This window comes from Mauremys mutica, chromosome 1 (genome assembly GCF_020497125.1).
Source record: "Mauremys mutica isolate MM-2020 ecotype Southern chromosome 1, ASM2049712v1, whole genome shotgun sequence".
Taxonomy (NCBI): Eukaryota; Metazoa; Chordata; order Testudines; family Geoemydidae; genus Mauremys; species Mauremys mutica.
The window spans coordinates 24,303,133-24,330,554 of NC_059072.1; the positions used below are offsets into that span (position 1 = coordinate 24,303,133).

A 27,422-nucleotide genomic window follows, 5' to 3' on the forward strand; every position below is an offset into this window, starting at 1 on the left:
GAAACAACCGTATCTGCTCTAACCCCGCATTCAGAGACCAACGCCTAGAAAATCTCCACCAAGCATTCTCAAGACTACAGTACCCACACGAGGAAATAAGGAAACAGATCAGCAGAGCTAGACGTGTACCCAGAAGCCTCCTACTGCAAGACAAACCCAAGAAAGAAACCAACAGGACTCCACTGGCCATCACATACAGTCCCCAGCTAAAACCCCTCCAACGCATCATCAGGGATCTACAACCCTTCCTGGACAATGATCCCACACTTTCACAGGTCTGTGGCAGGCCCACAGACAACCTGCCAACCTGAAGCATATTCTCACCAGCAACTGCACACCACACCATAGTAACTCTAGCTCAGGAACCAATCCATGCAACAAACCTCGATGCCAACTCTGCCCACATATCTACACCAGCAACACCATCACAGGACCTAACTAGATCAGCCACACCATCACCGGTTCATTCACCTGCACGTCCACCAATGTAATATATGCCATCATATGCCAGCAATGCCCCTCTGCTGTGTACATCGGCCAAACTGGACAGTCTCTAAGGAAAAGGATAAATGGACACAAATCAGACATTAGGAATGGCAATATACAAAAACCTGTAGGAGAACACTTCAACCTCCCTGGCCACACAATAGCAGATCTTAAGGTGGCCATCCTGCAGCAAAAAAACTTTAGGACCAGACTTCAAAGAGAAACTGCTGAGCTCCAGTTCATCTGCAAATTTGACACCATCAGCTCAGGATTAAACAAAGACTGTGAATGGCTTGCCAATTACAGAACCAGTTTCTCCTCCCTTGGTTTTCACACCTCAACTGCTAGAACAGGGCCTCATCCTCCTTGATTGATCTAACCTCGTTATCTCTAGCTTGCTTCTTGCTTGCATATATATACCTGCCCCTGGAAATTTCCAGTACTTGCATCCGAAGAAGTGGGTATTCACCCAGAAAAGCTCATGCTGCAAAATGTCTGTTAGTCTATAAGGTGACACAGGATTCTTTGCTGCTTCTACAGAACCAGACTAACACGGCTACCCCTCTGATATCTCTCAGAAAAACACCCAATCTTGATTTAAAAATTGTCAGTGCTGGACAATCCAACACAACCCCGGGTAAATTGTTCCAATGCTTAATTATTTTCACCATTAAAAAATTGTACCTTATTTCCCATCTGAATTTTATCTAGCTTCAACTTTCAGCCACTGGATTGTGCTTTACCTTTCTCTTCTAGATTGAAGAACCCATTATTAAATATTTGTTGCCCAGGTGGGTACTTATAGACTGTCATCAAGTCACCCCTTAACCTTCTCTTTGTTAAGCTAAATAGATTGAGCTCCTTGAGTCTGTCACTATAAGGCATGTTTTATAATAATTTAATCATTCTCGTGGCTTCTCTCTGAACCCTCTCCTGTTTATCAGCATCCTTCTTGAATTGTGGACACCAAAAATGGACACTGTATTTCAGCAGCAGTTGTACCAGTGCCAAATGCAGAGGTAAAATAACCTCTCTGCTCGTACTAGAGATTCCACTATTTATGCATCTGAGGATCACATTAGTCCTTTTGGCCCCAGCATCACAGTCAGCAGATTATCCACCACTACCCCCAAATCTTTTTCTGTCAGTGCCTGCCCCCAAAGGGCATCATCATCATCATCATCATAGAATATCAGGGTTGGAAGGGACCTCAGGAGGTCATCTAGTCCAACCCACTGCTCAAAGTAGGACCAGCCCCAGACAGATTTTTGCCCCAGATCCTTAAATGGCCCCCTCAAGGATTGGGCTCACAACCCTGGGTTTAGCAGGCCAATGCTCAAACCACTGAGCCATCCCTCCCCATACAGCAAGTCAGATCCTCAATGGATGTAAATCAGAGTAGCTCTAGATCTGGCTCAGTATATTTACATTTTAGACAAAGGCAGAAACTCAAGCCTTGCATAGTTCTGCCTCTGCCTACATCTCGAGCCTCATTTCCCATTGTGTTCCTTCTGTTCCACCAGTGGTGCCAATTTCAATGTCCCTCTTTAGAACTATGTACTTTCATAACAAGTTTGTAATTTAAACAAATAAACAAACAAAACAGTGATTAAGCAACCAAGCAACACTGTCAGTCCCACCTCCGGATTTTACAGTGGTGCTCAACTCCAGTATGTCTGTTTTTCATAATATGAGCTTTCAGGCATAGAGGCGTTATCTGTTTAATATTTGTGTGTACAGTGCTGTGCCAAACCCAATGTGCAAAAACAAATGAGAAAAATAAAATCCAGATTTTGCTGAAATAAGATTCCTAGTGGGCATAACTTGAATCAGAAAAAAAGTTCTCTAAAAAGTAGTATAAATTTGAGGTTTAACAATCCAAATTATTTGGCATGGGTAGTGATCAATGGCTCCATGTCTAGATGGCAGCCGGTATCAAGCGGAGTGCCCCAAGGGTAGGTTCTGGGGCCGGTTTTGTTCAATATCTTCATTAATGATCTGGAAGATGGTGACACAAGTTTACAGATGACACTAAACTGGGAGGAGTGGTGGATACGCTGGAGGGTAAGGATAGGATACAGAGGGACCTAGACAAATTAGAGGATTAGTCCAAAAGAAATCTGATGAGGTTCAACAAGGACAAGTGCAGAGTCCTGCACTTAGGACGGAAGAATCCCATGCACTGCTATAGACTAGGGACTGAATGGCTAGGCAGCAGTTCTGCAGACAAGGATCTAGAGGTTACAGTGGACAAGAAGCTGGATATAAGTCGAAAGTGTGCCCTTGTTGCCAAGAAGGCTAATGACATTTTGGGCTGTATAAGTAGGGGCATTGCCAGCAGATCGAGGGACGTGATCATTCCCCTCTATTCGACATTGGTGAGGCCTCATCTGGAATACTGTGTCCAGTTTTGGGCCCCACACTACAAGAAGGATGTGGAAAAATTGGATGTGGATGTGGAAGGATGTGGAAAAGTCCAGCGGAGGGCAACAAAAATGATTAGGGGGCTGGAGCACATGACTTTTGAGGAGAGGCTGGGGGAACTGGGATTGTTTAGTCTGCAGAAGAGAAGAATGAGGGGGGATTTGATAGCTGCTTTCAACTACCTGAAAGGGGGTTCCAAAGGGGATGGATCTAGACTGTTCTTAGTGGCACCAGATGACAAAACAAGGAGTAAAGGTCTCCAGCTGCAGTGGGGGAAGTTTAGGTTGGATATTAGGAAAAAAAAATTCACTAGGAAGGTGATGAAGCACTGGAATGGGTTACCTAGGGAGGTGGTGGAATCTCCTTCCTTAGAGGTTTTTAAGGCACGGCTTGACGAAGCCCTGGCTAGGATGATTTATTTGGGGATTAGTCCTGCTTTGAGCAGGGGGTTGGACTAGATGACCTCCTGAGGTCCCTTCCAACCCTAATATTCTATGATTCTGTGATTTGGCACCAGTTTAACTAATGTTTAGGCAGAAAACTTGCCATGAGTTTTAAAGAACTGAAGATGTTTCCTTGTCGTAACACAGCGTAGGCACACACTTGTATATGTCCTATGCAGCCCAGGATGAATAAATGTATTGATCTAAAAATACAAAAATATAAATATAAAACATATAAAAATACAAATATAATTATACTGATTCTTATTATTAAAATACACCAATTCTTCATTTTTTTCTAATGGGTAAGACTAGAATTTTCCCTTTAGGAGGGTATTTACATTCTAGCAACATTCATATATTCTATACACACAAGGTTTTTCCTAGTCTTAATTATTGCCAAAGCTGTTTTTCTAATGGGATATGAGCAATGTATGAATAAAATGCTGGTAGTATTTACAAAACAGAGTATTTTCAATTTATGAAATTAGACATTCTAATAAGAGTTAGGTCTTTGTTCTTTGATTAGATATTAGACAATTAAAAAACAGGAAAATTATTTTACAAAAATCTCAATATTTTGCCCTTTAAAAAAATTGAAATTAAAAAAATTGTCCAGCTCTATTAGGTATAATTATCAATGAAGAAGTTGGAAGGAGAAGAGAAAACAAAGTAACTCATGTTGTAGAAGTCCTGTCTGATTTTCAGTCCCTTCAGCGATGTGTTCTTGCTGTGGCCTTGACTCCAGGAAGTCTTTAAGATTATTTTCCATGTGAAATATGTGATCGGCATGATGAGATATTATAGAATGTGGATGTACCAATATTGTGAAATGTTTTTTTACTTTTTTGGGTAATATTACATTTTAGTATTTCCAAATAAATTATTACACATACTTTAAGACTTTCATCCTAAAGTGCTTCACAAACAATTGTACCACTTGTTCTTTATGAGCTTAATCCAGTGCCCAGTGAAGTGAATGGAACGGGACCTATTGACTTCAGCGGACGTTGGATGGGGACCTAGGACTCCAGCTGGTGTCAGTGAGACTATATGGTACATAGGGAATGAAGGTTTGGGTATTTTATTAACATGAATCACGTCACCCACCAGCTCTAGGATGGAGTGTGGCAGCATCATTTTACAACAGTTTAGGCCAGGAAGTGCTCAAGAATACCTGTCATGGGAAAAGAAACAATTGCATATAATTAATTTTTTTCTGACCATGGAACACATATGTTAAATCTAATGGTATAGCTCAGCAACTGCTAAGTGCCTGGTTTTCTTTCATTCTATAGCATTTAGACTGTGTTTCTTAGTGGGGTTTGGAATGCTTAAACTAAGCTATACTCCAGGAATATTGGTGTCAGACCACTGCTCGTTAATGGAGTTTGAAATGATTAACCTTGAAAAATACTTCAGGGATTTTGGTGTCAGCTCACTGCTACCCACATTATTTATTTAAAAAATATGCCAGCGAAATTTTTGCTAGTGGAAACAAATGAACCAGTGACTTAGAAAGATGGGGGGGGGAAATCTGTTGCCTATTGTGACCCTTGACAAAAAGGGGTTTTATGGCATTCTGTTTTACGCTGTTACTGTGAGAAATATCATAAACACATGGGCCTTCTTGCCTTGTAGTACATCTACATTCACTTTCATTAAAAATGATGTTCAATGTTCCCCTCAGTTGGGAATTCAGCAGAACAAAATGAATGTGGTGTTTTTCTGCTTTACGTATTTAGTAATTTGATGAGATAGGTATAATTTCCCATACAATTCTGTTCCTTACAGTAATATTGTCCCTGAATAATTTGTCAAACAAACAAAAGAGCTAATTAAATATTGTTGAAATTTTCTAAGGCAAAATGTATACAAGGTCATATCAAGGGCTTAACTGAAGTTTATTAAAGACAAGCAGTCTGTTTCTGTGGGAGGGATCCCTCCGGCTATCTTTGTGTATGACAGCCTGGCATACTGATTTCAATAGCAAGCTGTTGTACAATGCAAAATTACAGAACAAATTCACTCTCAGTGCTTGGCTAACCAAAGAGTATATATACTTGGAGGCTTTTTGTTTTAATAGTTTAATTAGTTGTCTTGTTATATTTTGAACAAATAAAAATGTATTTTAAGGTCCTAGTTTCTATAAAATACTTTTCATGGAAAAATGAATCTAATATTTCATTGTGCACCCAGTGCTGTGACTTATCACGCATTTAGACTGGCCTGCTCCTCTGTGTTTGTGAAGCACGTAGCACACCTGTAATACAACAAATAAATAATAATAATAATAGTAATAATGGAGATTTGGCATAAGGAAGATGAATGCCTTTTTTGGCCACACATTGCACTGAACAGTATTCACATAATACACATCTAGAGTACACTTAGAAAGCTATAGCATTGACAAGGCAGCTGCACAAAAAAAACGGTGTGAAGTTTGTGGGTAGGTAGTGGAGTGTGCAGGGACTCCAGGATTTATCTCCATTCTTATGCATCACATATAGAGTACAGATGTGATACTATCCCTGAAAGGCTGCCAAAGATGGTAAGACATGGGTTATTTACCATACAAGGATGAAGTGTTCTTGAAAAATATGTCTACTGTATTGAGCATAGAACAACTTGTAGTATTTATTCTTCTTCTGCAACAGTGGTTCCGGTTTTTCAAACTAACATTAATTTTCCTTACTTGACATTTATATAAATCTGCAGTCTGACTCTTTTTGTATAGTGTATAAGTGAGCAGTGGCACCAGTAATAGAGGATGTTATGGTGGCAGCTTTTCAGGCATTGGGAATGGCAATGTCAAGCACAGACTATGTCAAGACAGCTGTTCTAGCATTTTAAAATGTTGGTTTGAAGAAAATTGCTCCTATCAACACATCTGAGATCAGCACATGGGCACATAGAATCATAGAATATCAGGGTTGGAAGGAACCTCAGGAGGTCATCTTGCCCAACCCTCTGCTCAAAGCATGACCAATCCCCAAATAAATCATCCCAGCCAGGGCTTCATCAAGCCTGACCTTAAAAACCTCTAAGAAAGGAGATTCCACCACCTCCCTAGGTAACCCATTCCAGTGTTTCACCACCCTCCTAGTGAAAAAGTTTTTCCTAATATCCAACCTAAACCTCCCCCACTGCAACTTAAGACCATTACTCCTTGTTCTGTCATCTGGTACCACTGAGAACAGTCTAGATCCATCCTCTTTGGAACCCCCTTTCAGGTAGTTGAAAGCAGCTATCAAATCCCCCCTCATTCTTCTCTTCTGAAGACTAAACAATCCCAGTTCCTCCTCATAAATCATGTGCTCCAGCCCCCTAATAATTTTTGTTGCCCTCCATTGGACTCTTTCCAATTTTTCCACATCCTTCTTGTAGTATGGGCCCAGAACTGGACACAGTACTCCAGATGAGGCCTCACCAATGTCGAATAGAGGGGAATGATCACGTCCCTTGATCTTCTGGCAATGCCCCTACATAAATGGCCTAAGGGAGCACATACAGGATTTTGGTGTTCTGCTAAGACCCCTTCATTTGTAAATTGGACTATGGCTGTTTAGCTTTTCCAATGTATGTAGTGTTCAGTTGGTTTGACTCCTTAGTCTATTACACTTTATCCATTCAGCCATCTGGACAGGTATAAGAGAGAACTACAACCGTTGGTGGCAGCATAGGAATGGTATTTCATGGAATTAATGTTATTTACTGGTTTGCAGGTGCATGTATAAGTTATCTTTAAAAATACTTTACTGCCATTATATTAGCTTATTTCCTTTTTTATTTATATTAAGTTTTCTTCAGCATCTACTGTCATGGTGTCTGGGTGCCCTACAAACAATTAAAAAGCAACAGACAAAATTGCAATGGCCACTCATGTAAATGGCTCACTGCAGTCTCACTTCCTAGATGCCTTGCCAGAGACCTGAATATTGACATAACATCAGTATGTTGAGTGTATGAGTCTTAGACTGCTCCCTAGGAGTCACACTTACCCTGGTAATGCCAGCAGAAGAAGCAAGTTCCAAAAGGCAAAGGCTTTCTTCTGAAAACACTCTGCCACCAGCCTTGGAAATTTCTAACTGACATCAAAGCCACCTACTCTGATCTTACTGTTACTGTAATGACAAAATGGTAGAGGACATCTCTTAGGCAATGGGACTACAGATGCTCTGAGGCTTTAAAAATTCCTTGAATTTCATTTTGGAGTTAATAGGTAACCAGTGCAGAGCATGGAGCATTGGTATTGTACATTGATAACTGTAGATCCCACTTGATGTCTGTCTAACCTATGATAATGCACAATTAAAAACAAGTAATGAACTGTTGTAATATAGTCTGATACCTTCTTTTTGTATCACACATCCAGGGTTATTGTGTCATAAGCAATATTAAAAGTAGGAAAATGGTGATTGTATAAACAATAATTGAGCTCTCCTTACTTCGGATCTCCTGAGTCTGATTTTAGAACTCTACATGAAGGATAACATCACCTGTTAAGTTGGTTTAGGCTTTTCTATACCTCACTTGCTCAGCTAATCTTTCTGGTTTGCTTAATAGAGCACAGAACATGAGATCTCATTCATATTAAGCTAATAGACCATATACAAATCATTTTGCTTTTATGTAGAGTTCTGTCAAAGTTTAAAATAGTTTTTAAAAACTGGAGTAAAAGTAGAAGGGCAAAAACAAACTTCATCTGAACTGAATTTTTCTAAATAACTAAATTACCAAACTATACATTTCAGAATTGTGTAACCAGCCCAGCATTAGGGATGGTAACAAGGGGTTAGAAAGTAAATTGAGCTCTTCCAAAGGATGGTCTGGACTGAAAGTTTTAAGGCCAAATTTTGTCCTTGGATGCATGTACACAGTTCTGACCTGGCTGGATTTTCCTCGCTCACCAGTGGAAATCAGAAGTCACTGCACTGAAGTCAATATAATTACACCTGTGTGAAACTGGTGACAGGATAATTGGTCCCCAAAACTTCAGTAGTAGCTGCAGGCATCTGAGGCCAGAACTGATGTCTTAAAAGTGAGATGCTCAGTGCGTTCGCCCCAGTGAACTCAACGAGAGAAGAAGGCATTCAGTACTCACAGGACTGAGCCTTTAGTTTCTACTTTGGCTACACTTGCAAGTTACAGAGCAATAAAGGAGCCCCAGGTGCACTAGCTCACTACCCATCCACACTGGCAAGGCACATAGAGCGCTCTGACTCCGCGGCTACAGCGCTCTTGGTGGTCCACCTCGGCGAGAAGAATAACGTTTGCTGCACCTTGGCTACAATGCCCGGGCGTCAGTGTGAACGAAGTGTTGCGTTACCGGGCTCTAATCGGCCTCCGGAAATGTCCCATATTCCCCTTAAGTCAAGTGGCCACTCTTGTCATTGTTTTGAACTCCTGTAGGAATGTGGAAATGCCCTTTCAAAGCTCCGTTTTGACAGCCAGCATGTGGAATGCTGTGTGTGAGAGAGAGAGGCGGGGGAGAGGGGGAGGTCTGCTGCTGTCCGAACTTACAAGACAGCATGCTGACACACTCTCAACGCCCCCAAAACCCCCTCTCTTTCCCCCCACATACACACTCCCTGTCACACTCCACCCTACCCCTCCCATTTTAAAGACACGTTGCAGTCAATTGCATGCTGGGATAGCTGCCCATAATGCACCACTCTCAATGCCTCTGCAAGTGCCGCAAATGTGGCCACGCCAGTGCGCTTGAAGCTGTCAGTGTGGACAGATTGCAGTGCTTTCCCTACTGCGCTCTCCGAAGGCTAGTTTAACTCAAAGCGCTCTACATCTGCAAGTGTAGCCATGCCCTAAGAAAGCTGTACCTGGATGCGAATGTTTGCAGTACCGGTACATCTGTATACGCATGCACTGAGTAATCAGTTATAACTGCAAACTGTCCTCTCTGATTAATCAGGAACAGGGGCTGAGGGTGGGGATTATGTGTCCCCACATTACAGTTGTCATAAATATCCCTCATACATGTTCCTGTTGGTGTCCTTGACACTCCCTGGGCCTTTTGTTATGGAACTGGAACTGGATTACGTTTTTTTCTCAAACTACCATCCTAACAACATGGCAGCTGGCCTTCTTGTGATTTTCTTTCTACTTTAGTAATAAGCTAAACATTACAAGCAGTAGCAAGGATGTTCTCTTAAGGTTTGCTTCTCCATAAGGAGATTATTCTGTTTTTGCAAAGAGATAAGCAAGATGTTCATGTGCACACAGTGTTTTCTGTAGCTAATAATAAAGTAAACCTCCTTAATGAAGCAGTAGAATAAAACACTACAACGAATAATATTTTAATCCAGGAATGCTCATGGGTTTGTTTATAGGGTTTACTTATCCTCTTATATTGGTGCAGTTAAAAAGGAAATCCATTGAGATCAGTGGTGTTACACCCGTGTAAAAATGGTATGGGAAAACTGGGCCAATGCTGTGGCATGCAGGAAGTATGGACCAGTCCTGTACCCTTGCTCAAATCCTGAGACATGCCTGAGACTCACCACTGAGTGACTAATGATAGGTATGGTAATAGGTTGCTTGTTTTCTCTCTCTTTTTTTAGTATTTGTGAAAGGTAAAGGGCTAGCTGTTTTGCATACTACAGCTCTAGTTGCTCTATTTTGATCCAAGATTGAAATGTAATGCAGCAGGATTTTCCACTGCTTGTGTTGACTAGCCAAGACTTAAGGTACGGTAGCGTGGCAATTTGCAAATTGGGATTTCCAATGCAAGGTAACATAGTTTGAAATGTGCAATCACACAATGTTTTACAAACTGAGGACTTGGCTACACTTGAAAGTTGCAGCGCTGGGAGTTACAGCGCTGGTCGTGCAGCTGTGCAGGGCCAGCGCTGGTGTGTGGCCACACTCACAGCTACCAGCGCTGGTGTGTGGCCACATTTGCAGCATTTACAGCGCTGTTGGGAATGCTGCATTATGGGCAGCTATCCCAGCATTCAAGTGGCAACAACGTGCTTTTCAAAAGAGGGGGGTGGAGGGTGGTGTACTGTGACAGGGAGCGGGGAAGATAGAGAGAGTGGATTTTTGGAGCCAACACTGTGTGTTAGCTTCCCTGGATTGAAAAATCACAAAATGTTCGCGAACCCTTAGTCTTAATTGCAAACAGCCTGCATCCAACGCTGTTTCTCTGTCAAGCAAACTGCTTGCCTCTCATTTGATCGTTCACAGCCAGGTACAGATAGCTCCTGTTTGCTGTGATCAGTGTTTGTTTTTTAGATAAGCAGTTCAACGGAGCTCCAATCAGAGTTCACAACAAAACAAAGAGAGGCTGCATAACAAAACAAAGAGAGTAATTTAGTTAAAAGCATTCTGGGATATCTCCTTATTCCCTGGAGGCCAATAAAAGCGCTGGTGTGTGTCCACACTTGATGAGCAGCGCTGGATCACCAGCGCTGCAATCGCTACACCCCAACCCGGCCAGGTGTACAGCCAGCACTGCAGCCAGGGAGTTGCAGCGCTGGATGTGCCTTGCAGGTGTGGACGGTTACTAATTGCAGTGCTGGAAAGCCTCTACCAGCGCTGCAACTTTCAAGTGTAGCCAAGCCCTGAGATACAGATGATATACTATACATTGAGATCACTTATCTGACATGAACTGCAGCTACTTCCAGAATAAAACATTGCAGCACTTTAACAATTTAGGACACACAGAGAAACCTTAAAGGGGAAGTTAAGTGCGCAGAATGTAATACCCTAGTTGGAATTTGGCCTGGACATCATGTTCACTCCTTCACTTTTGGGAAAAGCGCCATGAGTTTTTAATGACTACATTTTTGTGTTTTTATGTCTCATCTAAAAGACAGCACCTTCGCCACGAAGTGTTTCTAAACATGATGCTGGGGAATTTGTTCAGTAGTGACTCAGAGGGAAAGTGGTGAATATTGAAGAGTTGGCAGTCTATTGATGCTATACTACAGTGGGTCCTTAGTGATTAGCACATCTATTATCATAACCTGAAACCTCTGGAGACAGTGCAACATAAGATAATGCTGACATTCTCAACACTGTGCTGTGCTGTGCTGCTTTCCCCACAAGAGGAAATTTGGAGGCAACTATCACTAAGAAGCTGGTGGAGCATAATTCCTAAAGGCTGCATGAAAAAGGTTAAGCACTCCCTGTTGGTTATCTGAATTATAGTGGTATGTCCTTTTGTTGTCTGATTATATAATAGCCATATCAGGTACAGGGGGATCTCACACATGTGTAGACGGAGTTGTGGGGAGCAGGTAATAGCCCGTATGTTCAGAATGGAGATTGCACAAGTCGATCTGTATCTGGAGCATGTATTCTGACCGATCTGGGGATGGCGGATTAGGTAGAGTTGGTGTATTTAGCCGATAGTTGACTCAGATGAGAACAGTGTCTTATGTGGACCATATATGAAGGATAATGGCTCTGATGTTATGGTCTTTGGTCCATATGATGAGAGAGGTGAAGGGTTCGGTCTCTAGCATCCAATTTAGGGGTTTGATTCACAGTTTATAAGCCACTACATAGATTTTTCTGTGAGATAATAGAGATTTGTCATCTAACTGTGAAACTTAAATAGGGAATGGTGATCAGAGATTGTAATCAGGATACAGACAAGAGGGAAAATTAAGCCTGTTGTTGGAACTCAGAAGAGGAATTCCAGAAATTCTGATAAATTTTCTTGACTTTCAAATGCTGTTGTTTTTTTTTGCTAAGTGGACACTGAATTGCCTAGTTTTAGATAGTTTTTTTGGGTAAAAATAGCATTTTTATATAGGTTTGGGTTCTTTTAAAATAATCTCTTTATAACCTTAACTATATCTTTTCTAGTATTTTTGGCTGATAATTGTCTTCTTTACAATTAATGAACTAAAACTTCCTACGTGTTGTATTATGTGCTTCCCAATGCTATGACTAAGTACAGCACAACCTCAATGCACCAAAACTTCCTTATTCAAAACAGGGTCGTGACTCCTTGTTGTTATCCCTATATTAAGTCTCTGAGAATCCCTAGTCTAACCTGGATTTTTTCAGAGCCTGAGCAGACTCAGAATGATATTAGGCACAGGTGTCCATGAGCATTGCATGATTGGGCCCTCAGTGTTTTGTGCAGTTAATAAAAAGTGCTACAGTGTCTCTCCTGACAAACCTGACTCCTGAGTGCTTATTAAACTTTCCTCTGTGGAGCTCAGGAGCTGCATAGATGAAATTCTTCCCTTGCAGGATTCCAGTGGTTTTCATCACTTATCACAAAGTCTAGTATCTCGAGAGAATGTGCAGAGCTCCCAGGAGTCAGTTTTTCCCACAGTGAATAACTTCAAAATTGTCCATCCAACATACTTATGTATACCCTGTCTGCCAGTTTTTTAGAATTGGGATTCCCCCTTACCTCACTCCACCACATCAACATTGAAATCTTGTTTTAAAAAAAAAAAAGATAGTTGTTTTAAAAGATTCAGATCTCTAAACACCTTGTGTGATCCACTTCAAACAACTCAAAAATTATCACCTAACAAGAGATCACACGTACAAAATGTTAAAGCAAAAAGCATTTTCTTTTTGAAAGTTGAGGTTGCAGGGGGATCAAAATCAGACTTATAAAGGAAAAGTGTCTTAAGTTGTTAGTTGTGGAGTCACTACCATGGCTCCACCGTAAAAATGTATTTTTAATATTTATCCATAAAGTTGATCACACAGATTATAGTCCTGACATGAAATGCTCTAAGAAAAAAATTGTAGTGAGCAGAGGCAGACTTTAATACATTAAAATAACTGTTTGGTTTTTTCTAAAGTCGCAGAAAATGTGGTAGTCATAAATAAAAAAAGACTAATTTTACATATGAATTCCTGATCTCAGTGGTGACCTTAATAAGCACAGCAGAATTATACTTTTTCATTAGCTAGAGGTATGTAAACTGGAACCTAAGAAAATCTGGCCCAGAATCCCAAATGGCTCTCGCACACCTCCACCAGCATCCATATTTACATTGAAAATCCAGGTAGTCAGAGTTATACAGTTTTGCAAATAACATGGGGAAGAAAGATGCACTATATAGTACAAACATTTAATTTACCACCCTGTAATTTTCTCAAATCATACAATAGGACTAGCACAGTGCAAGTATTAATGAAGGTTTTGTAGTACTTTTCAGATATCAAATATCTGTTAATATATGCTTGATAAAGATCATTTTGATGGCTTTCTCTCTTATTATTAGGCACCACAAGGCCACATAAGGAGGGGGAGGTCCCAGGTGTGGACTATATTTTCATCACTGTTGAAGATTTTATGGAACTGGAGAAAAGTGGTGCTCTCTTAGAAAGTGGAACATATGAAGGTAAGTACATTTTTATTGCTAAATCTGTTTTATGTTTTCTTTGTTTTTTCCGATATAATAGAATTGCATTAGGACATCCCATTACAAATGTGTCATTGTTATATTTATCTGAAATTTATGAGGCGCCAGATGGCAATTGTGAAAATATTTTCATATGAAAAAGCTAAAATGCAGATGGGTTCATTGTAATTTTAATATATCACACTAGCTAAGAGAGACACTGAGAGCAAAACTAACACTAAGTATTCATATAAATTGTCATGCAGCCCAACAAGATAATACTCTGAGGTTTTATAAAAGAAACATAAGTTCCTTATGCCAAGTACCTGAGGCAATGTAGATGAAGTTCAAACAAATAATTGCTTATTTAGCACATTTATAGGACAAAGCAAAGTCTTCAACGAGAAAACTGTTGTAGGGCTGGACACTTCTCCCCTGGCTTAAACAATATTGATGGTCCTATAAATATCAGTGTTCATTGGATGCTGAGACAGCACTTTTTAAGTAAGGCAGGAAGGCTTTGTAATATCATGTCTCTTGGGCTTTGTAAAGTTACTTAAAAGAATTCATTAATTTACGTATCTGTCAAATACATAGGGATTTTCAGTGATTGCTGTGTTAGAAAATGTCTGTTTAAGGGGAGAAGAGCTAGCAACTTAATGCAGAGCAATGTTCCCCAAGGGGCATGGTTGATTCATCTGATTTCAAATGTGTTCCAAAACATAACGATCCTGAAAGCTAAAGTCTTGTGAATCGGTTAGTTGCCGGAACAGTAATGAAACCAAAATCTGCACTAAAAAGTAATAAATGTTTGTTTTAAACAGAAGTATTTAAAATAAAAGTGAAAGGATCAATATTTTTATTTCAGCTATCTTCAATAGTGATTGTAACATTAAAAACATACCATATTTCTGATTCAAAATATGGCCCACTCCTTCAGGGAGCTCTGTGTGGGCTAGGATGACCAGATGTTCCGATTTTATAGGGACAGTCCCGATTTGGGGTCTTTTTCTTATATAGGCTCCTATTATCCCCCACCCCCGTCCTGATTTTTCACATTTGCTGTCTGGTCACCCTAGTGTGGGCAGATCCCGTTGCAGGATATGGCCCCATATATGTACCATGTGATAAGAATATCAAGGATTACTTTTATCCTGACTTTGTTCCAATCAGGAAAAACATCTCAAGATAAATAAAGAGCTGTTCACACCAAAGAAAATCATTAACTCTATTATAAAGATCATGAAGGAAAGTAATCTTTTCTCACCTAATTAGCACAAAGTACCCATTGAAAAGTAAATAAATTTTCATAAAGGTCTAGATCAATACACAAATGATAGCAAAGAAGAGTTCCCATTAAAGGAAGACAAATAACTGGAAAAATGCATCTCTTTCCCTCTCCTCTCTTTTTCACTGTGTGACATTAAGGAGGAAACTTGCATAAACAATAACACAAAGGTAAGGTAATACCGCAATGTTACATTCATCAGACCTTCATTTAATGTTGAGCCATCTCCGCCGGTCTCTTTATGTTAATTTAGGTTTTGAAGCGTGAATTAAAGCTACATAAGTTTTGAACCGGTCTGTCATTGCTTGACAATGTAATTTCATTAGTCTGTAGCAACATTGTAGAAGTTGACCTGCTAGTTCAAATTAAATCATAAAATTTTTGCTTTCCTTGAGGGATACGGAAAAGTGTCTTTTAATACCAACTACACCTCTACCCCGATATAACGCAGCCCGATATAACACGAATTTGGATATAACGCGGTAAAGCAGCACTCTGGGGGGCAGGGCTGTGCATGCCGGCAGATCAAAGCGAGTTCGATGTAACGTGGTTTCACCTATAACGCGGTAAGATTTTTTTGGCTCCCGAGGACAGCGTTATATCGGGGTAGAGCTGTATCAGAAGCTGAGTGGACAGCAACGTGAAATGTTCTGAATTTCTTGGTTGGGAAGCACCGCGTGAATGTACCAGTCTGCTGAGAATCTAGCTGGATAAGAGACAAAGCAAGGCAGCACAATGTCCGATACATCGCTCCCTGATTGGTTTTGGCAATCTTGGCATTTGCCAAAGACAAACCAAAATAAACCCATAAGACTTATCTCTGTACAAATCCGGTCTCTGTTGCACAGGCCTCCCATTATGATGTGTGTCATGGAAACTAGACAGATAATGTGCTGGAAAGTATGCCTGGCTTACAGATGGACATTGTTGCATTCTCCTTTGAGTGCTTGCCATATGCACATTCCCCTTATGGTGTTCATGCACCTTGTGACCCCTGAGATTGGAGTCTTTTTGGCCACCAGTACCCATAAGGCATCATGCATTTTCAGTCCTCATGTTCCACAGCAAGGGCACATAAGGCCAAGGTATGCCAGCCCCCATTCAGTTCCTCTCACAGCTTAGAGATGGAGCTCTGACTAGTCAAGAGACTGCCAGCCTTTCTACTGTAGTTGATAGCTTAATTGTTTTACAGTTTAGTTTATAGTTCATAGTTAGTTATTAATTATTTTTGTTTGGTTGCCTGTTGCTTTACTTACCTTATTATAACGGTTTCTATAGCAGGGTGACCCCCTGCTTCGGCCCAGAGGGGTTTAAAAGTGGCCTGGCAGGGCTTGAGAGCGGCGGTTCTCAAGACTGGGCTAATGGAGGAAGTGGCTGCAGGTGAGGCCACGCCCCAAACTGAACCACAGCTGGCCCCTATAAAAGGTCAGGAAGCCAAGGGCAGACAGTCTCTCTCTGCCTTCAGAGGGAGATGGGCCTGGCTGTTTAGGAGCTGAGATAAGTACCTAGGGTGAAGCAGGGCTGGGAAAAGGCTGAGGACCTGAGGAGCTCTAGCCAGGAAAGCCCCAGGCTGCGGCCTAGCACAAGGCCAACGGGTACTGGGGGTTGCAGAGGGCAGCCCTGGGGTAGGCCAAAGCAGCAGGTCCAAACCCAACCCTGCCAATGATGAATAGGCTGATATTGCAGTCTGCCCCAGGGTGTGGGGCTAGACAATGACTGACAGTAGCCACATACTGAGGCAAGGTAGGGATAGAGGGTGGGGGTTCCCTGAGACAAAAGGGGAAGCCCAGAGCGAAAAGGGGTTACTGCCAGGGGGCAGCACCCCGGAGAAAAGGGGCACCGGGTCCAGGGAGGGACACGGGAGCCTGAGAACAGGTGGATCACCAGCCTGCAGAGGGCACTCCGGTGCTGAACAAAGCTAATTCCCAGAGTAACCAGCAGGAGGCACCGCAGGGGTGAGTCGACCCGTTTACAGTTTCCAAGATCCATTAAAAATAACGGCCGAGGCCCTCCACATCCATATTGAGGAGGTAAAGGTATAGACACATAGGTAAGTGAACATACTTTAGGCCTCCTCATCAGGAAAGATAACACTCCGTATCAATGGGAATATCATGGATCCTTGCAGATTCCTGTGGCAGACACCTGCTTCAGCACTGCCTACCTCTCATAAGGCATATAGAAAATACCAAGTGCCTCTCAAGGGTGTGGAATTCTTTTATGTGCACCCTACCTCATCCTGCCTTGTGGTCACAGTGATGAATGAAAAGGCAAAACAATTCAGGTCCACACCAAAAAAGAGAGAGCCAAAGAGACTATATTTATTTGGCTGGAAATCCTACTCCTCAGCGAGCCTGCATTTTTGCATGGCCAATTATCAGGCCATATTGGCCAGGTTTGACTTCCACATACATGAAAGACCGCTTGCCTTTGTGGATAAGTTGCCCAAACAGATTTGTGAGGACTTCACATCACTAGTCAATGCTAATGACCAGGATAAGTCTCCAAGCAGCACTTGATGCAGTGGATACAGCTGCCAGATCAATGGCAACTGTTGTCATTACAAGAGGGGCATCATCAGGGATTAGGATTCCCCAGGAAGTGGCTGATTTATTATTATTTATATCACAGGAGTGACCGAAGGTTCCATTTTAGGATACATTGAGCTAGGTGATATACAAGCAAATGACTAGACATGCTTCTTAGTGATAGTTGCATCCAAATTTCCTCTTATGGGGAAAGCAGCATAGCAGTGTTGGGAATGTCAGCATTATCTTATGTTGCACTGTCTCCAGAGGTCCCTGCCCCAAATAATTTACAATCTAAAAGTGCCATTTTCTTCCGACTGTCGGGGGTTTGGAAATAGACTCCAAAGCGCGTCAGGAAAATTGGATGTTTTTGACTTGTTCACCACTGAGGCTTTGCCTGATACTTCTGTCTGTCACTCTTGCGACAACAGCAAATGGCCAGAGAGTTCCATATTTTTGCAATAATTCTGTGTTTAAAACTATACAGTTTTCCATTTTTCACAAATCTGATAAAACATGATTTTTGTTTAGTTTTAGTTTTTCTGCACTTTTGCCAAATGGTGTGACTATTTTTGCTCACTTTTATTTGTGTTCTCCTGAGCTCCTGCTGAAAAGACCTTGCCATCTCTATATTTGTGGATTCTTTTAAAACTGTGAAAATGCTTGAACTGCTGCTGCAAATGTTGTGGCAAAACACAGGAGTTCAGTCTCCAGGGCTGTAGCAGAAGAAAGAAAGGGCCTGCTCTTGCTCCTCTTGAAGTCAATGACAAAACTCCCATTGACTTTAGTAAGAGAATTAGTGGGCCCAAGTGTGTACTAATGCTTCCATGAAATCCAGCAGAGCGTTATCTGTATATATGTAAGTGAATTGCTTCTTTCTTTTCCTGCAATATATCAGCAAATGTATGTTATGGTCTTTTTATAGTTAGTATATAATAGTTTTTATATACAGACTTTTATTGGTAGTAATGGGCTAAATCCAGAAGGCCTTACTTTGTTTTTCTTAGACAAAACTCCTATTGACTTTATTGAGTAAAGAACTTCAGTATTTGGCTAGTACAGTATGAGATACTAAACATCACATATATCGGGGAAAATATAGTTTATACTCAGGTAACATAGTGAGCTAAAGTAATAGTACTATAATGGATGGCTAGTGTGTATGTATATGTATCACTGCCTTATACTGTATAGAATTGGAACTATTCAACTGTGTGTCATAGGCCCCATATTGCTGTAACACTGAAGGAGACCTTCCAGTTCAGGTGGCAGGCTACTGTGCTTTTTGAGCAAGATCTGAGTTCTGGCTCCACTTTTTGAGTGAAGTTCCAGGCCATGGCATGTTGGAAAATGGCAGCCATGGATTCATAGATAATCACAGACTTTGTATCAATAAATTACAAAGCAAAGGGTTAAGCATTGCAGATTGGTAAACAAGACGACACCTGTGTTTATTCTCTCCCCACTCACTTTAAATGGAAAGGCTTGGCTCAAGTACACTTTCATCTCTGAGCTGTCAAGACCTGTTCAGAGACTTAATTTGTGGATAACTGACTTGATAGACCTTTCTGCCTCCATATGTCAACGAAACTTTGTAGTCCGTATACTAAGTCCGTGGAATGAAAATCCTTATGAAATGTATGTTCAGAAAAATGTTAATGTGCATAAATAGAAATGTAATAACTTTTTTTCTAAAACCCAAATGCATTTTAATACATTGCATTTAGACTGTTGTTGCTTGTAAAACTTAATTATAAAATATTAAGAAAATAATTATTGAAATAAATATTGAAGGATTTGAAGAACAGTGTATATAATGGACAGAATGGCATATTTAAAAAATAGCATATGTGAGAGCAGTATTAGAAACAACAAATATTGTCAAGATAGGGATATTTGCTCTAAATATGGCTTGCAAAGAATATGCACAGGTATAAATACCCATTACAAATATCTTATATATGGAAGAAATGGGTACACAGAAAATAGATGTTGATGGTGTGGAGCAGCACTGTAAATACAAGCATAGAAAAGCTTGTTCAGAGCTATAAAAGGATGTGAAAAACATGACAAAAACGTTGATAAATCAAGTATATTAAATTAACACAGCATTCCAAGGCTGCCTTTACCGGCTGGCATCCTCTTGTGGCTCTATGGAGTGCTACACCAAGTCTGAAGGCTTCTCCCCTTCCTGCTGTCAATCATTTAGTTCTGTGTCTACTGATTTCTTCTTATGACCCCAGCCCTCTGGCCAGGCCCTTATTAGTTTCTGCCCTTTTGAGGTAGTAAAGATTCAGGAGTGCCATGACCCTGACGAAGGATGGACAGTTCCAGGCCCCTGTGTGAAGCAGATAGAACCGGTTCCTCCCAGTCCCTGAGCTGCTTCCCACCTCGCCTCCTCTCTAGGCTTTCCCCAGACTCTCCTTCTGGACAGCAGACTTCCCCAGCTGAGCAGACAGGCAGTTTTCTTATTAACTCTTTAGTTGCCATTATGCACAGGAAAAGTCTCAGATTTAATTCTGTGAGGAATAATCAATTTATCTGTGCCACAGAAATCCACTCTTTATCATTTGGTGGGTTCTTTAAATTGTGCAAAACTCTCCTACATAGTGAAATATTCAGAGACTAGCTGAAATTGCTTAGCCATTCCCAACACTGCTACACGTAGATTAAAATCCTGGCCTCATTGAAGTCAGCAGCAAAACTCTAATTGATTTAAATGAGGTCAGGATTTCACCCCTACTATTCTACTATTTGGGTAACGTATGGCAGTAGAATAAACATTAGAATTTCCCTTTTGACCCAGAACTCTTGAATTAAGGAATATACTTTAAATAAGATGACTGTGTATTTCCTTCAAGATGTTCTTTGTGCCCATATCCCTTGATGAAATCCTGGTTTGCCATGATTTCCCTCTATTTGAGGACACTATAATTTTCAGTTGTTTTACAAATGATTGCATAAGGTGAAGCATCTTTTCATTTGTAAATACTATGGAAGCAACATTATTATTATATAGCCCTAGGGGATGTGGGAAGTGGGAGGTTGAGGTGGTCATGCTGCCTCTCCCTTTTCCAGTTCCCACTTGTGATTCATCTTCTGCAGAGGCATTATTCAACGCTACATCTTCAGCCTTTTCACCATCCATCCAGCTTTAATATTAGCATGATTTTTAAATCCGAATGATGGATAATTCCATATAAGTATTAGTTTATTTATGATTGTATTGTAATGATTATCATTATTATATTAATAATTAGCAAGCGCCTAAGCCCCTTATTCAATTTTTATATAGTGGAGTTAGAAATGCAAGATTTGGCCCAGTGATTGTATTTCTATAGTGCTGCCTCCTGCCAAAGCACTTGGAATGCTGGACAAAAGAAATGAAACAAATACAGTGTAATAAAATGCCACCCTCTTAAACCAAACACACAGAAGCAAGTGAAAGGGCCCAATTTTAAAAGGGGAGTAAATGGACTGAAAGGGTATGGATATAGCTATTAATACAGTGATCATAATGATCATTCTAAAACCATCTTTTTATAAGTTAAGTGTTTGTAAAAGCAGGGAGGCAATGAAATGAGACAGACTGCAGCAGGGAGTGAGGTCCATGCTGAAAGGGCCCCTCCAAGCAAAATTGCGATGGTCACTTTTCAGACCCAGCAGTTTATAAGCACGGATAACTACTAAAAGGAAGAAGGAGCAGGTCTTAAATGTAGCCAGGGAGTTATGGCCTGATTGAGCTCTCTCACTAGTTTTACACCAGTGTAGTTCTGTTGGCTTCAATGGAATTGCTATTGATTTACACAAATGGAAGCGAGAGCAGAATCAGGCCCTTATCTTTAAATATTGCAGAACTTTAAACATGAAGGGCTAGGGATTGTTTTTTAAAAAAGCAAGAGGTAGAACCTTCAGAAATGGAAATGTTGAAATGCTCCGCAATGTAACACCAGGTCCACCTCAATGGATGTACTGGAGATTACTGCTTCTTACTTAATGAACTGAAAGGCATCAATCTGCACCCTTGTTTTGTTTTTTGGTTCAATGCACTGATGTTTACTAGGGCAAGGAGTAGGTGAGGAATTACAGTTTAATAAACACAATTCCTGTGTCCTACCCCCCACCCCGCTTCCTTATCCTCCAAAAGAAAAAGAGAAAATAAGGCTTTTTTTTAGTTGTGCTACTCAATGTGACTTTCACAAGTAACTTCTGCAGAATAGTTTCAAACTTCTGAAATGTAAAGATGGTGTGACAGATGTCCCCATCCTGTCTGATCTGAATTTTACCTGCTGGATAACTATTGATGACTTTAATAATTGGCGTTCTGTCTCTGTGCATCTTAACAATGAATTTCTCTTCATGCAGCATAGCTCAAGACAAAGAGCTGACGGCAATTAGTTTGGTGTTGAAATAGTACCTTTCATAGTAGGTAGTGTCACGAGTGCTACCCAGGATCGGGCGATGGATTTGTATACAAAAAAGGGAGCACTTCTTTGGGGAGAAACCTGTGTATGAAAGGGCCCACTGGAGTCAAAGCATGTGGGCCAAGTGGCAGTGAGAAGGAAGTGAGAAGCTGATCATTGATACAGAGTGGGGAGAGTATAACCCAGTGTCCATGTACGTTCGTAATAGAAATAAAAGTTATTTTTGTCATCCAGAATGGAATGAATGATACCAGGGAAATTCAGACCCACCTCCACATGAAGCAGGGTTTAACGCACTGACACGCTCTTGAAGATCTTCCTTTTGAGGAGACCGGCCTTTATATGACATACACCAAGGCAAGTCCCAAGGCACCTTTTGTAGCAGTTTCAGGGCTGCTTTATATTGTAGCAGCTGATAATTGCCCCAGAGAATATCAGCCAGATGTAGCACTCCCTGGCCTTCATCCCTTTCCCTGACTATGTCCAGCTGGATTCTGCAGTATGGAGGGGTCCTTGAGTGGTATAGAAGTGCAGCAGCAGGGCTTTCTATGCTGCACCGTGTATACCCAGCTGCCCAAACAGCCCCTTCAGCTGCTGGCAGCCAGTGTAAATTATAACAGCCTTCAGGATGCTTTAATTTATGCCAGTGACTGGATCAACACCCAGAGGGTCCCAATATCTGCAGGAGTCCAAAAGCAGCTTAAAGCCACTAGTTATGCCCTCTCTCAAGTTGTGCAGAGCACTTCTCAGCTCAGCCCCAGGTCTGACCCATTGCCAAAATTCTGGGCAGCCATTACCGGAAAGATACTGACAAACTGAAGTCGTTTAGAGGATGGCAACAAAAATGATCAGTCAGTGTAGGGATTGATTTAGCTTGTTTAAGCAATGCTTGAGAAGTATAATACAATTAAAGTGTGCAAATCCCTAGGACGGAGAAAAAATATTTAGGGTCGCTGAAGTATACAACTAGGAGAACTCGTGAGAAATTAGCAAAGGGGAAAGATTAGGTTTAATATTAGGATATATTTTCTGACAGTGAGTTGTATTGAACTATGGAAAACGTCGCAAGGGAAAGGGTCAAAATTCGTTCACTCCCAAGTTTAAAAGTAGACTTCTCAATGCATTAATAAGTTATTGTACAGAACTTTGCTGCACTGGCAGATGAATTAACTGAAAGCATCTATTAAGTGTTATCTATTTCTAATTTCTGTGTGAAATTATATTCTAATTGCTCCCAAACTTAAATCCTGAGTGACAAATTACAACCAGAATTTATTATTATACAACTAGATTATAAACCTTTAATACTAAGTATTTCAGATGTGAATGCTGACCTAACTTCAACTATCCTGTGAATGCTGCCACTTTAATTCAAAATTATGGTAGTTATTTAAGCCAAATTAGAATACAAAAGCACTCATTCCCTTTCTCTGTGTAGAATTGAGCCCAATAGGGAACATGGGATATTGCTCTGACAACACAATTTTATATTTGTGGTTTTTTCCACATACCTACTTTAGCATCCCAGACCACAAACCATAATAATAGGTGCCCTAGTTATGGAGAAAGTTGTAGCTAAAAGGTACAGTAGCAAAGTTCTTCATTGGCTCACTTTTTTTTATTTTAGAAACAAAATGTTTGGTAAACTAGGGCTGGTTTGTATAAAATTAAAGATCTTAGTAGGGCTGATCAAACAGACTTCCTTTGCACCTGTGTATCCCCTTGAATTTATTATTACATTTTTCATTTGTTATACTCAATATTTTTCTGTTATATTCAAGGGACAATGCCTTTCTTGTAGCAAATGTAACCTCAGTTAGATTACCTTGAACTGCAGCCAAAAACTGTGTAGTCTAATACACAAAGCCATTGAGTTCAAATTTTGCCCTAGAGACAGGTCATTTTTTTATTAGAGATTCTTCATATCCCTTGGGCCAAATTATGAGCTGGCTGAAGTGGAGCTGCAGAATTTCCCCCTTTGTGTCAAACAGATCCCTATATAGTCAAAATAATTATGTTTTGCATATAGTAATACTCTGTAATTCACAGAAATATTTAAACAACTTCATGTTAAAAAAATAAAGTATAATCTACCGTATAGTTTAGCGTCCATCACAGTTTCCAGGCTACAGATCTTCATATGAATTAATGGATGCTTTTTGACTGGTTATAGACTTTGTCCTTGAACCTTGGTTTCAGCTAACCAGTGCACAAATGAAGTCGGGGGTGGGGGGAGTTACTAGGCTAGCTCTTTTTCACCATTGCATTCCCCTGATCCTCAGCCTGCTATGTGTCCCTCAGTGGAATTTACAGCAGCCCGGAGGACACTAAATTTTGCCAGCTTTCAACAGCTCTGTGGCAGTCAGGAATCACTGGGGATGCACGGATCTAACACACTACATACCCTACACCAGCTCTGGGTGGGGGTCATGGTGTACAGAAGACTTCGTCACTAGAGGATGCTACTAGACTGGCATGATCGTCTTGCACTGGACTATACCATCCTTAGGGCTGTTTTGTTCTGACCACATGATGTAAAGTGGCCTTAGCAAAGGGGAGCATATGAGTCATTGCATCATGTCCTTGCAGTTCTGATTGTATTTCTTTTGCTTTAGCTGGAAATAGAGGAGAGCCCCTCCCCGCCCCCACCCCCCACCCCGCAGTGGCCAAAACAACACCTGGGGCCTATTTCTTCTCCTGTTTATACTGAACTAATTCAGGAGTAACTCAATTTCAAGTTAATGGAATTGCACTAGTGTGAAACCAGTATAAGGTTTTTTGATATAACTTTAGGTTTTTGGAGGGACATAAACTGTCCTGCATCCACACATGCATATTCTTTTTTCAGTTTATCTGGTGGTTTACCCCACTAAATTTAATTAATCCACTTTGGAAGTGATGGAACTCTATTCTGGAATGAGCTATACCAGTTTAAAGACTGTGTGGATGCATAGCTATTTCAAATTAGCTATGCCACTTCAGGCAGTCCTCCGCTACTACCGCTTCACACCTGGACTAGTGTGTCTGTTTCCCTGTGTGACCTCTACTGCTCTGGGATCATCTTGACTGGATGTCACCTCCCTGCCTAAATGCTGGCACACAGCCAGGTGTACTCCTTTGTTCACGTACCTAGAGTCCATCATAACATTTGTGTGCTGTACTTCTGCGTGGTCCTGCCAAGTGGTTCTGAACTTCCTTGCCCTCTGGGGAGAAGAGCGCATCCAGTCTCATCTTAACAGGAGTACAGTGTATAGCAATGCAAAGATTTACAACCAGGCAACAGAAAAAATGCAGAAATGGTATTCCTGGACACAACCCAGTGCTGTGCAAAGGGGTTCCAACACAAACACAAGAACATGAAGGACAAAACCAAGCCCTCCACCCCCTATCCGCCCCCTCCCACTTCCCGCCCCCTGACTGCCCCCCTCAGAACCTCCGACCCATCCAACACCCCCTGCTCCTTGTCCCCTGACCGCACCCTCCCGCCCACCTCCTATCCAACCCCCCTTCTCCCTGTCCCCTGACTGCCCCAACCCCTATCCACATCTCCGCCCCTTGACAGCCCCCTCAGGACTCCCACTCCCAACCCTCCCTGTTCCCCATCCCCTGACTGGCCCTTCCAGAACCTCCACCCCATCCAAACACCCACTCCTCCCTGACTGCCCCCTCAGAACCCCCCGCTCCCTTACCCATCTTCCCCGCCCCTTAGCAGCAGCAGGAGCTCGCAGCCGCGACACCTGGTCAGAGCCAGCTGCACTCCCCACGCTGCCCAGCAGGAGCGGCGGGCCAGAGTGCAGCCTGCACGGCGGCATGACTTCAGGGGAAGGGCGATGGTGGGGGACGGGCCAGGGACTAGGCTCCCCAGCCGGGAGCTCAGGGGCCGGGCAGGATGGTCCCGCGGGCCGTAGATTGCCCACATCTGTTTAGGAGGACATAAGGAATGTCCTTCTGGGACTATGGTCTCCACTATTGAAATCAGTGGGCACTTTGTATTGGCTTCAGATGGGCACAGGATCAGGCCCGTTGTGTGCTCCAGGGGAACAGAGTGCTTGAAAGGCTATGGTACCCTCCATACCAGCCTAGAGAGTAGGGTGCCCAAGACAAAAGAGCTCCTCAGATGGGTTCAGCTATAGCTAACATCCAGCTGAGCTGGCTCCTCTATGAGTCTCCATCCAGGTAGTAAAAAACAAGTCCATAACTGAGGGTCCTTTGAGCAAAGTTCTCTATGTTTAACCCTTTCTCTGGAGATTTTCATATGAAGTGATTATATTAATAATCCCTAGCACACATTTCACTGCCACCTTTCCCATAGTATTATACTTTGGGTACCAGACCAGTTAATAGCAACAGCTTTTGGAAAGAAAAAGAAATGAAACCTCCTTCCTAGAGTGTTGGAAGAACCTTGTAATTTTGGAATCACTCTGCCTGTCCCCGTGGGAAGGAGGGTGATTAAAGATCCTTTGATAGACAGAAATGCAAATTCAAACTCTGACCGAATCAGCCATGAAGAATATTAAATAGGACAGATGGCATGAAGACATCTCCATGATTGTTGGCTCCATGATGTAGCTCAGCTAGAGAGCAAAAAGAAAGACCCATCAGGACAAAAGAGTTACCAGAGTAAACTCCCCTAACCCCACTTCAACAGTCTGGGGAGTGAGTCCCCCTAGAATATCCACCAGGAGGAGAATGACCTCCCAAACATTAAGTAATGTTTTAATTTAATTTTTTTATGATTGCATGCATGGAACCATAGATTGTATAGAAACCGATAATGACAGAGTTTCCACCCTGAAGAACTTACAATCTAGAAGTTAAAATAAGAAACCAGAGGAGAAGAGAACACAAGAGGTTGGGTAGGGATGAGGACAAGTGCAGGGATGATACTATCATACTACATATAGAACAGCCAGGGCTTGTGCCTTTCACTGTCCTGGGGTTCTACACTCCTAGGCTCTAGGCATCGTGGTGTTAATGGGAAGACGAACAGATTCATAGAGTTCAAGATTCCAAGAAGGAATCGTGATCATCTAGTCTGACCTCCTGTATGACGTAGGCCATGGAACTTCCTCAAATAACCTAGAGTAGATCTTTTTGAAAAAATCCAATCTTGATTTTAAAATAGTCAGTGATGGAGAATCCACCATGACCCTTGGTAAATGGTTCCAATGGTTAATTATTCACCATTAAAAATGTATGCCTTATATCCAGTCTCAATTTGTCTAGCTTTAGCTTCCAGCCAGTGGACCATGTTTTACTTTTCTCTGCTAGATTGAAGAGCCCATTATTAAATATTTGTTCCTCATATAGATACTTACAGATTTTAATCAGGTCACCCCTTAATCTTCTTTCTGTTATGATATATAGATTGAGTTCCTTGAGTCTATCACTATAAGGCATGTTTTCTAATTCTTTAATTGTTCTAATGGCTCTTCTCTGAACCCTCTCCAATTTATCAACATCCTTCTTGAATTGTGGGCACCAGA

The 27,422-nt window shown here is 41.4% G+C and overlaps 1 protein-coding gene across 5 annotated transcripts in view; it reads left to right on the forward strand.

Annotated features, from left to right (window-relative positions):
• Window positions 1-27,422, forward strand: part of MAGI2 (membrane associated guanylate kinase, WW and PDZ domain containing 2) — a 1,096,261-nt gene that overhangs the window by 637,035 nt on the left and 431,804 nt on the right. For all 5 annotated transcript variants that reach the window (XM_045031437.1, XM_045031446.1, XM_045031453.1 and 2 more), the window contains exon 3: window positions 13,577-13,696. In XM_045031437.1, the coding sequence (XP_044887372.1) occupies window positions 13,577-13,696 (120 nt within the window). The remainder of the gene's footprint in view (window positions 1-13,576; window positions 13,697-27,422) is intronic.